Source organism: Acanthochromis polyacanthus, chromosome 9, assembly GCF_021347895.1.
Source record: "Acanthochromis polyacanthus isolate Apoly-LR-REF ecotype Palm Island chromosome 9, KAUST_Apoly_ChrSc, whole genome shotgun sequence".
NCBI lineage: Eukaryota > Metazoa > Chordata > Actinopteri > Pomacentridae > Acanthochromis > Acanthochromis polyacanthus.
The window spans coordinates 23,554,711-23,566,993 of NC_067121.1; the positions used below are offsets into that span (position 1 = coordinate 23,554,711).

The 12,283-nt window shown below is 41.7% G+C and overlaps 1 protein-coding gene across 1 annotated transcript in view; it reads left to right on the plus strand.

Annotated features, from left to right (window-relative positions):
- Positions 1 to 9,735, plus strand: part of cdh2 (cadherin 2, type 1, N-cadherin (neuronal)) — a 60,258-nt gene extending 50,523 nt beyond the window's left edge. Inside the window, 4 exon segments of the mRNA XM_022202674.2 lie at positions 333 to 566; positions 805 to 944; positions 5,228 to 5,392; positions 8,170 to 9,735. Of these exon segments, the coding sequence (XP_022058366.2) occupies positions 333 to 566; positions 805 to 944; positions 5,228 to 5,392; positions 8,170 to 8,376 (746 nt within the window). The 3' untranslated portion in view covers positions 8,377 to 9,735.
- Positions 9,736 to 12,283: the final 2,548 nt, after the last annotated feature.

Here is a 12,283-nt window from a genome sequence, read left to right on the forward strand (position 1 = left end):
GCTGCATATTTGTGGTAATAGGAATGTAATCGTGCTGTGAACACAGTCTCTACAAACGACTGTTCAGCATTTGGATTTAATCCCCTCTGAAAGACTTCTTTGCTAAAGAAACATTATGTTATTTTATATTTAAACACACTGAGTTACTTAATCTCCACACTCAGCACTCAAAATGTATTTCCTCTGACACCAAGCCATCGTGGATCAGTCTCTCTCTCTCGCTCTCTCTCTCTCGCTCTCTCTCTCTCGCTCTCTCTCTCTCGCTCTCTCTCTCTCTCTCTCTCTCTCTCTCTCTCTCTTTCTTTCTGTCTTTTCTCCTCTCCATCTCTCAGGTGACTATGCTCAGGTGAGCCTGAAGATTGGTTTCCTTGAAAGTGGTATCTATGAGATCCCCATCATAATCACAGACTCAGGCAACCTGCCCATGTCCAACACCTCCTACTTGCGGATTAAAGTGTGCCAGTGCGACATCAATGGAGACTGCACGGACCAGCAGCACATCATGGCTGCCGGTCTGGGCACAGGCGCCATCATATCCATCCTCCTCTGCATCATCATCCTCCTCAGTGAGTGTCTCAGTGCCTCTCTCAAACAGCACATCACACGAATGCACACAGGGATTATAAAGACAGCTAAACATGATCCGAGATATCACTAGATTACTGTAGGATTACCAAAAAGATAGCCTTGATCAGGCCCGCATCCAAGCTCTAAAGCATCGGATCCGATTACATTTGAATGAAAATATGTAAGTTTTTATTTTTTGTAATACGAGATCTCTCTCTCGATCTGTCTGCCTGCTAGTTCTCGTGCTGATGTTTGTGGTGTGGATGAAGCGCCGAGATAAAGAGCGTCAGGCCAAGCAGCTCCTTATCGATCCTGAGGATGATGTGAGAGACAACATCCTCAAGTATGATGAAGAAGGGGGAGGAGAAGAGGATCAGGTAAGAATCACATGGTAAACACACTTTTTACGAAATCTGGTGTTCTACATCCAATCTTATTATAGTTGCTGTCCTACATTAGCCTGATCATTAACCACATAAGAAAAACACCTTTTATTTTTGTTTACACTGCTTCATCTATGCTCTTCTCATTGGCTTTGAGCAGGTGGCAAACTCTGAGCACCAGTCAGCGATCGGATTCTTATTATGTTTATGGGGGTGCTTGCTTTTGTTAGCCAGGCCCTCTGTAAAACAAATGTGATAAAACCCACACAGTCCGAATTGTTTATGTTGAATTATATATGTTTATATATATATATATATATGTTAATTAGATGTGAATATTTTCAGTAATGAAAAAATGCTTAAGATTTGAAAGTATTTTTTCTGCATTTTACCTGAATAGTGCAGTCACAGATAACACCCACACATCTTAGCAATACTGACAAGTTGCAACTTACAAGGAAGAAGAAGCTCAACTGAATGGAGGAAAGATTTAACTTAAAAAATGTTTTAATTTTAATAACCAAATAGCTTCCACACATAATCAGTGCTGGTTATCAGATCTTAACTCTAGTAGAAAGTACAGAAACTGAGTCTGTTTTTTTTAATTTGCTGTTTCATTAGATTGTTTCTGATATATCTTGAAATATTTTGCACTCTATTTTGTTTAGATAAAGATACCACACTTTTGACTAGTAAATTAGTAACATTTTTATGTTTCTATCAGAGAAATGTAGGTGTCATGTTTGTACCAGTATAAAAACTGTGAAAGAACACCCAGCCAAACACAGAAAGCTGTATGTGGCCTTTGAAAGGGTGACAGAAGGCGGGTGTGTGGTCTTTGTTGGGGAAGAATATTCAGGTCACATCTATGCAGCACAGAAACAGTCTCTATATAGCTGAAGCAGCATGACGACAAAGAAGACCACCTAGATTCTGTCTGCAGGAATACATACAGTCCCAGTGCTTCTTTATAGTGTAAGTCCTCTAGTTATGCTGCTCCAACGTGCATTTCTCAGTCATTCACAATGAGGAGTATGACAGTTTTCATTGTAAATTTGAAATAGCACTTTTTTCTAGAAGGGAGCTGGGAATCGAAAGCAGGAATCAATAAGGCAAACACATTTTCTTCCAATCGGTTCTGGAAATATTGGAAACGTTTCCTCAGCTGGAACTGTTTGCCGCTCCACAACCCGAGCACACACATGCACAACAGAAATGCAGTGCCACAGGCTCCAATAAAGTCACATCTCTGTATCCTCCTGCACTGATCAGGCGCACACAGACACAAATTCAATTGTCCTAATAACCCCTTGTTAGCAGAACGGAATCATTTCATAAAAAGGCAGTAATATACCAAATGGGCTATTTTCTTGCTGCTGGCTGAAGTGCTTCGGTGACTTAGGTACAGCAGAAATGTGCGGGGGACCCCAGTCTGACCCAGCGCAGTGCCAAATTAGCCTCGGAGACTGGTAATTGGTAAGCTGATGTCATTTAGAGACAGACATCTGCTGTGGCACAATAATGAAACCCTGTCTAAGGTAACAATATGACTGGAAAGCCATTACACATCTGCCAATGATTAGGCAGGAGGGAGCGCACTTACTTGTGTATTCACATCCTCAGTTTTGCACACAAAATGTACAAACCTGTGGAGTTGAACATGTTGAGAAGGAAACTGTTGCATGATATAACACCCCTCAAAGGGAAACGAGCGGGTGCAGCGATTTATCGAGGGAAAACAAGCTTCCTTTTTGAGTGGCGCAGAGAAGGGCAGACCGCCAGGAGAAAATGGTCTTGTCTGCGGAATCGTTGGAGTCAGTGTTGGGTAAAAAATGGACCTGAGTTTCCCAGTGATGTGGTCTTTATAATGCCCACCTCTGTTCTCCCTATCTCCTGCTGGGGAGGAAATTGAAGTGTCAGACTATTGGGTGCTCTCGGAGTATATGATTTTAGCTGTTGCTGCCATTGCTTGGGTTTGTATTGGTTTTTGAAGTACTCATTTTATCAAAAGCAGACAGCTGATCAGGCCGCGCTACCTGGACATGGAAAAAATAATGCAGAAATAATGGCAAATTCAAAAGTTGCCGTGCACAGGTTCTCAAATGAAAATAAAACGTAAGACTGAGGTGAGTCATCTGCTTCCTCAGATGACCTCAAATTAAATTGATTCGCATTAACCATCGACAGCGTGGCTTTGGAACAACGTTTGGATTTATTCATCAATTTCATACGGCGAATAAAATAAAACAAATCTGGCCTGGTTATGTAGATAGGGTCAGTGCTGCATGTTTTTGTCACCACAGATAAAAAGAAGTTCACCATGTCCGGAGGACTATAACGTCTCTTAAAGCATAACTCAGACTCTTTATTATTACAACATGATGCTTGCTTTTTGAGATTTCTGCCATTATTTGTTTTGGGGGTTTTTTTGTAATATTTTACAAAAGGAAGTAATTGCTAAAACTACATTAAACATTTTGGAGTACTTACAAAATCTAGGAAATAGGCTTATTATTTGCCCCCCCAGTGCTAGATGAGAATGCTGTGCTTGTGTCTATGTAGTAATAATTGAAATTTAACTTCTAAAAAAAGGTAAACATCAGCAGCTCCATGTCTAGGCTATGTGCTAGCATAACCAGCTCCAGCCCTTTTTTATATGAACAGATATAACATCAATCTTCATACCTAATTCACAGCAAGAAAGTGAATACTCTATTTCCCAAAATATTGAGCTGTTTCTTTCTGGCATATTGTACACAAGGCAACAGTTTAGCCAGATGATGCAAATTTCTTTATTTAAAGGCATAGAGGAAGAAACACTTTCCCACAGCTCAGCACAGGAACTGATGTCTATAATGTCATTATTGCAATTTTGAGCGCTGACTAGACCTATTAAAATATACCAATATGCTCACTAAGCTGCACCCTGCATTTTAGAGGTTGGGTTGGACTTCTCCATTGGCGTAATGATAAACTCTGTTCCGTTTTAAATTGCTCAGCTATGTCTCACAGCAGATAAAGTGTATAAGGCTTAGTAATGTTCAGTCTTGCGTGGTTGAATGTGGGTCATGAGTGCCAGGGGCAGCCATTTCACCAGGCCAGTGTACGCGTGAGGAGTCAATTCCCTGAAGGGGGCTGGTATGTCATTAGACCTTCCTGCTTAGTTCAGCCATTATATGGCTCTGTTGCAATTCCTGTCACCAGCCCCTGACCCCTCCGGTGTGCGACCTTAGACAAGGTGAAACGGGAGTCAGACTGAAATGAACCAAAGATGATGGATGCCTTTACTGCATGATGTGTGATGACCATTGTTTCTTTCAGACTTACCTCAAGTCTTTTCCTATTCCCCAATGAAATTAAATGACTAATAAATAATCAATATATTTGAAATTAGACCTAGTAGTATGGGGTTGAGTGTTTGCCAAGTGCCTGTTAGCTTTGTGGTGTTTATATATCTGGTTTGTTTGTGCATCATCCCAGGGTTTATGTGTATTCTCATGTTTATTTTTACATCGGAGCGTCTGCAGCTTTCCTTCCCTGGGAGTGCCTGTCTGTGTGTGTGTGTAGGTACATGTGCAACTGAGCAAAGACAATTTTGAAGGGGGATATTAGAGATGGATGGATTACCGAAAATCTCTTAAAGAGGGACAATCCATCATGCACGCTTATTAGGCACACATTCTGATTCTCAAATGGCGTTTTCTCTATCATATCTGCTGTCACCCTGATACCATCCAGTCATTCAGCTCAGCTGCTCAGCTCTTCACCACAGCCTCTTTCTCTCCCCTAACTCCTTTTCTCTCTTCACTCTTTCACCTCCTCCTTCCTGCCCATGACTTTGCACAAACTGTGAGCCATTCAGGTTGCCTTGGTAATGTTAATAGGATTAGCAATGGCTTATGCATATCCACCATCCCGTGTCTGGGCATTGATTAGAGCAAACAGTCGTCTGCACATCCTTCCTGCAGCACACCGCACAAGTACAAACACTCTGCAGCGTATGATGTGGTCCTCAGCTTGGACCCCCTCAGTGCTGCCTCTTTTTATGTGTCAAATTGTCCCTGGGCTTGTGCTTCACAGACAAGAAGATTAAAGTTTCCCTCGTGTTCCCTCAACTCTCCTCGCTGCATTCTAACTTTCAAATCTCTCCTCCACTCAGTTGAACTTCTCCTTCTTCTTTACAGCACTGGATGTGTTTACCTATTTAAATAATCACACTCGGTTCGGGGTCTTGTCACGCTGCTTGGCTAAGTCCCATCTGTCTACGTGTTTTCCAGGATTACGACCTGAGTCAGCTCCAGCAGCCAGACACGATAGAGCCCGATGCCATCAAGCCAGTGGGAATCCGTCGTCTAGACGAGAGACCCCTCCACCCCGAGCCACAGTACCCCATGAGGTCAGCAGCACCCCACCCTGGAGACATCGGAGACTTCATCAATGAGGTAAAAACACCAGCCAGCAACAGTTATTGAAAAAAACCTGAAACTTGTTTTGTTGTGTGGTGAAATCAAATTGTGCGATCTCGGTGCTGTCGCAGAACTCGAATTTCATTTCCAAGTTGAATGTTTTTCTCATAATAAACTTATTTCTAAACAAACAATGTGATTCATATGACTGAGCACCAATGAGTTTTGCGGTGCCTTATCATCGGAGAAAAATACTTTAAATTGAATCAATTCTTATTAGAATTGTTTTCATCTTTTCCCGGCAGAAAGTAGAAACTTTCTCATCTCACATTTATTCGCTCAGACACATATAAAACCCAAAAGTACATGATGCTAACTTATTTGGATGTAATTGTTTTTCGCCTCACTTTCCGCCAAAGTAGAGTTATAGATGTGTCAGCATAGAAATAGGAGATGAGAGCAGCAATACATTGGCTTTCTATCGGAGTGCACTGTTCAGAGTGCCCCCGTTTGCCTGGGGCCATCATTGACTCCAGCATGACGGGAGAATGTAAAATGAAAAGAGCAGTCATATATTTTTCACAAGCTCCAACAGACAAGAGTTTCACAGCATTACAAATGGAGTTCTCCTCTAGTTTTTGGATGGCGCCCATGTTTTTAGATTAGAACTTACTCTTTCAGCTCTGCTCCCCGAACATCTATCTCTCAGATCCTTTACCCAGGCACAACGCATTTTCTCTCTCACCGTAAGTCATGAATACATCTAATGCACTTGTCGTAGCAGCTGATATGGAGTGAAATGTAATGTTTTTTCGCGCTGTGCAGTAAAGAGCAGCGTGACAATGCGCACCATCCTTCATCAGGCATGTTTTTACTTGTTATTTTAATATGCTCACAAGACCTTTGAGATGTTTCTGAGCATCCTGACCCAGAAAACACTCAGTGCAACCAGGCAGTGTTGATCTGTTTTTAGTTTCAAATTTGACCGCTGCTATAGCTCAGTCATGGTAGCTTCAGCGTGCACATGGAGCTGGAATCTGACCTAACTGATAGGGCTATCTGCCAGTGGAGCAGGGAGACAGAGTGGGGTGGGGGAGGGGAGTGTGTCTGATCTCCATCCTGAATTGTACACATGCCCCGGGAGCTTGTGGCTCTTAATTAAATTAGAGAGGCAAAAAAATTAGGCGTAGGTTTAGCATAAGGACTTTAACCTCACAGTTGGACAAACAAAGGTCTGTTAGTCAACTCCTGGTCTGTTCTCACAGTGGGGGGGCAACATTAAATGCTTCAGCACCAACTTGACATGACCTCTGTTGGTCACACGTGGGACCAGTGCCACAGAGGGAGACAAAGCTGAAGTGATTTCATTCACTCTTTTGCATAGTGCCTCATTTCAGCCCCAGCATTTTGTCTTTGAACAGAGATAGCAGTGGGTTTGATTACATGGCTTTGTTATCTGTGGAACAGAGTGACTTCACAAAATGATGACGGTTCACCATTTCACTAAAAGTGGTGATTGTCTCCAACCCAGAGGAAGACTCCATCATAATGAAATTACAAGGCTGAGTTCTGTGATTGACTAACCTTATGAAACTGCCAGTGGGATTTTGGTTGTAGATGGAGGAGGCTATAACCAGCAGAGCGATTATGGTTGTAATTGTAATGAACGATCCATCTGTCATATTTCCCACAAAATTATCAGCACTACAGCCCAGAGCAAATACTTAGCGAAAGCTAACAAGTGGAAAATAATCGCTAAGTGCCTAGGCACTTTAATTCAATCCATCTTTTTATTTGAAAGCATTTTAGCCCTATAATGGTAGCATAGAGGAAACTATAAATCTTTGACAAGTTCCCAATGAGCTGAGGTCTCGTTTCTCTGTTTTATGTTGCTCCACTTCTTTTAATTCATTTATTATTTGTTGGTTGTCCTCAGTTGTGGTGATAAGAGGGCGAAACCAGGCCTGGATCCAAAGTGGTTCATGGCCAGAGCACATCTCAACTCCTAGGTTAGCAATCCATCAAGCCTCCTGAGTCCCGTTAGGGAATGAGGCTGGAAATCAATAACAATCCGTAAGGACCTCTCATGACGCTATGAGGATTTCTGGGAATGTCAAGCACAATCTTCAAAATAGAACCACCCCCACTACTAACATGAGCCTCAAGATAACACACAGAGACACACATATGTGACACACACACACACACACACACACACACACACACACACACACACACACACACACACACACACACACACACACACACACACACACACACACACACACACACTCTCTGTTGAGCTCTGTGCTTATTTCTACTGTTTAGGCAGGAGTCATATGAAATATTAAAGCTATTGCCATCTGGATGATCGATGACAAAGTATCAGCTCCACAGTTGTACTGCCTGTGCAAGGTACAGCAGAGGAGGCTGAGGGTGGGTGGTGCTTACACAGGGGTCAGTGGGGGAAGGGGAAATGCTTCTCGTCATCTGAGGCTAGTGGTCATGCTCAGTCTTGGCTGTTGATCAAGCACTGGATAATCCAGCATCCGAGAAACATCAGGAGAATCCCAACTAAGACACAGAGGGAACTCACAGGAACCTTAGAGCCTGATTAATCTGGACAAAAACCTGATTTCCTGAACATGGGGAGGGAGATCCACTGACTGGTTTTAGGATAGATTAGCCTGTTTTTGTGGAGCAGCAGGTGGGAGGGAACTCCGTTTGTGTGGCTCACTCCTTGCAGGCGGTGTTGGTGTGCAGATGTCCCTTAATCTTCTCATCTCACTGTGGTTTTATTTCCTTCTGTACAGGGACTCAAGGCAGCAGACAATGACCCCACTGCTCCTCCCTATGACTCCCTGCTAGTGTTCGACTACGAGGGCAGCGGCTCCACAGCTGGCTCCCTAAGCTCCCTCAACTCCTCCAGCAGCGGGGGCGACCAGGACTACGATTACCTCAACGACTGGGGCCCGCGCTTTAGAAAACTGGCAGACATGTACGGTGGGAGCGACGACTAGGACACACAGCCACACCTTGGAGGATGGAAAGATGAGGAAAAAAAATGTTGAAGAAAAGGAAAGATTTCCTGTTGATGGACACGGACAGCTTCTGATATTCCCTGAGAGAGTGATAGAACTGTGACAGAAAAAAAAACAACAAAAAATAAACATTGATTCAGAATTTTTTTCAAAAAAAACAACCAACCTAGGCTTATTGTTGTAGTCTACGCATACATATGCTTGTTGAAAGCTTAGGCATAGGCTGTGGTCCAGTTATGGAGGATGTGGGAGGGAACACTGGTGGACTGTCACCACTCAGATTGTTGGTATTGAATGCGCTCAGTTACACTTGAATTTCACAGTACAGAAGCACTGGGATATAATGTGCCTTTTTGTACATTTTTTTGGATCTAAATGATTAGTTTTATGTTCAAGGCTTTAATGGTACTGACTTTTGGAGTGATTTCAAACAAAGTATGTTCCACTCTGGTATGCTTCTACATGCTTTTTATTTTACTTTGGTTACACAACGCTCCTGTTTGTTGAAGATTATTTAAATAAATCACAAAGATGAAGAAATGAAGGATCATCTGTTAGCTTGGATGGAAGGAAAAACAATTAAGAGCAGCACTGTACAGTACGCTAGAACTTTAGACTTTCTCACTAAAAAATTAAAGTTATGCAGCTGGTTGCAAATAAAGGGAGGTACGAATCATACTTTGTAGCAGATTTTTTTTCTTTTTTTTGAAGTGATGTAGTATTTTACAAAAACAACAAACTGTTTTGGTCTAATCTATGTACACTTCATTTGCCTTAGTCATCATCTGATATTTTCAAGTTTTGCTTCACTGTAAAAAGATGTGTGTACATAATGTTTTTTTTCTTTATCTTTTCTTTTGATGTAGTATATGAAGAAGTGCAAAAAGTTCCAAACTTGTAAATGTATAATTTGGACTACAAATTCAAGTTTTTGCATGTTTTTATCTTTTCATGACAACAAAAATGGAAAAAAAAAAAAAAAAATGTTGTTTCCCAAATTTATTTACGAAGTTGAAAAAAAAAATAAAAATCTGGGTGACATTAAATGTGTAGAAGTTAAGAGTTTTTTGTATGAAACATGAAAAAAAACCCACGTTGATTTAAAAAAAAAAAAAATCGAAAAGTAGTGATCTTGTCAGCACAACTGTTGAATTTGTACCAAAAAGGGGGTGGGGGCGGGGAGGGGATGACGCGCTCGGCACTAATTACTGAATCAGCTTTAAGACTGGAAAAGGTTTTTGGATTCAAGCCTTGTGGATAACCATGTGTACTGGAACCCAAATTATACATCTCTGACCCCAACCATCCAAATAAAATGCTAATTTTGGAGCGAAAAAACTGCCTCTTTTATTTATTTGTTTTATTCAAACTCAACAGTGTTGCCGAGGCTTAATTAGATTGTGAATTGTGTAATCTATCTCAGAGGACAATAGCTTTAAACAAAAAACAATAGTTAATCGTACAAGATTTTGCCAGAAGGCAGAATAAATCATGTATAGCCGTATTTATTTGTTGTTTGCATAAAAGTGCTTATGGCTTGTGTAGGTCCGTGGATGATAAGTTGTGAGGCTGTGAGCTAAACAATAGCTCACTCTGTAGCACAGTCTACTCTGTGTGTCCTATGGCCAAGCCGAGGTCAAAAAGCTCATGAAAAACCCAAATCCATCCGGCACCTGTCTGCTCTCAGGGACTAACGTTGAGTGCTGTAGGTCAGATTGGACTCAAAAAGAAGAGCGCCTCCAAAAACTGCCTCCAGGGATTCTGCTTGTATCTGGTCTCCTGGGACACTTGGAAGGATGAAAACAAGACCGTGTGTGTGTGTGCAGTATGTGGTGGTGGTAGCAGCAGTAACGATCTGTTCAGCTGTCACGTGTGGTGTCTTTGGTTGATGAAAGTCACGGAGCGTCAGCCGTTTAGCCTTCAGCCCGCCTTTCCCTTCCCCTCCCTCCTCTGTTAGATCAGGGCCTGTAATTCACAGAGCCACCATTTGCTCCGAGTGGAATAGATGTGGACATGGCTTATTAATTCAACCAAATTAGGCAGGAGCAAGTTTTGCAGTGCTCTCACAAAACACTATGAATGTCTATCGGAGAATAACCAGTGAACCGTACTCGCCTTTTGTTTTTCAGCCGGTGTAATCAGTGTAGCTGGTCTGTGTTAATCAGTTCCACATCCTGTACCTCTGAAGAACACCAGCAGTGTTTCATACATCCCCCCGAATGAGCCGAGGAGTTATTCTCGCAGATGTGTTTTCAAATGACCTTGTCTTGTGCGTATCACTTATCTTGGAGTATGCATAGCTGTGCACTCCATTTGCCAAAAAGCAGCACAAAATTTTATGGTGTCCCGTCACGTGAAATGTTCAACAACACACTGTCTGACCTCGAGGTGTTGTTCCAAGTGCAACTGAATCAGATTTGCTTTCCAAATCACTTCCTTTCATTTGAGGTTTTCAAACGGCTGGTTTTAATGTATTTCCTTTGTTTCTGCCTTCCCGGTAGAAGGGGTTGCACCACTTAAACCTTTGACTAACTACTTTCTTTGCTTTGATCTTGAACAGTCGCAGATGTGGTTTAGTGACTCAACATCCTAAACAAGGGGCTTTATCCAATCCTTTTTATGGCTCAGATGTACCCAAGCCGGACATACTTTCACATTATTTTCCACCATTAAAGGAATAGTTTAAGAGTTTTGAAAAGATGCTTATTTGTTTTCTGGGAATACAGTACACATTAAAAATATTCAACCCCTTGGAATTTCCTCCTATTGTTTTTTTTGTTTGTTTGTTTTATTTTTTAAAACATCAAATCATGGTCAAATCAAGTAGGATTTTTTTGACAAGAACTTACAAAAACAAAAACCAGACGATTAAACTATTCCTTGTCAAGTGAAAACAGATTTGTACAAAGTAACGTAGGTTAATTAAAAGTATGAAAGATAAAATATGGGACTGCATCAGAAATTCACTCCCTCAAAGTGACTCGCCTAATTCAACACAGGTGCAGCCAATTGGCGCAAAAAGTCGTATAATATGAAATGGAAATCATCTGAGTGCAGTGAATGTTTCTCAAGTGACTGTAGTATAAAGACACCTGTTTCTGGAGGGCCAGTCACTGGTGAATGAGTGCTGCTCTCTGTAACTACACAATGAAGGCATAACAAACTGTTGAAAACACTCAGATTTAATCTCAACTAAAAGCTTTCCAGAAGCTATGTTGGTCATTTTTAAGTCAAACTCTAAAAGGTTCTTTGGTCTGATGAGACCAAAATTGAGCTTTTTGGTCGTCAGACTAGAGGCTGTGTTTGTATGAAACCAAACACTGCACATCATCTCAAACACATTATCCTCACCATGAGGGGTGGTGGTGGCAGCATCATGATGTGGAATACCCCTGGAAGCAGGCCCTGGACGGCTTGAAAAGATGGAAGGGCAAATGAATGAAGCAGAGTATTGGGAAATCCTAGAGGACAACCTGATGCAGTCTATGAGAGAACTGTAACATGAGAGAAGATTTGTTCTCCAGCAAGACAACGGGCCAGGAGCGTAAGCCAAAACTACATATAAACAGTTTAAAGACAAGGTGAATGTTTGTGGTGGCCGAGTCTGAAACAAGACCTCAATCCAACTGAGAATTTGTGACTGCACTTGGAAAAGGCTGTTCACTCCAGATCCCCATGTAACCTGAGAGAACTTGAGTAGTTTTGCAAAGAAGCATGGAGTATAATTGCACATGGACTCCATGCTGTCTTTGCAACCAGAGGTGCATCTACTAAATTGTGACTGGAAGGTTCTTATGCCAGGTTTCATATTTTTAAATAACTGACTGGACCTTGTAAATGTGTTTTCAAGTTGACGTGAACAAGTTTTGTTTTGGGGTTGCTTGGA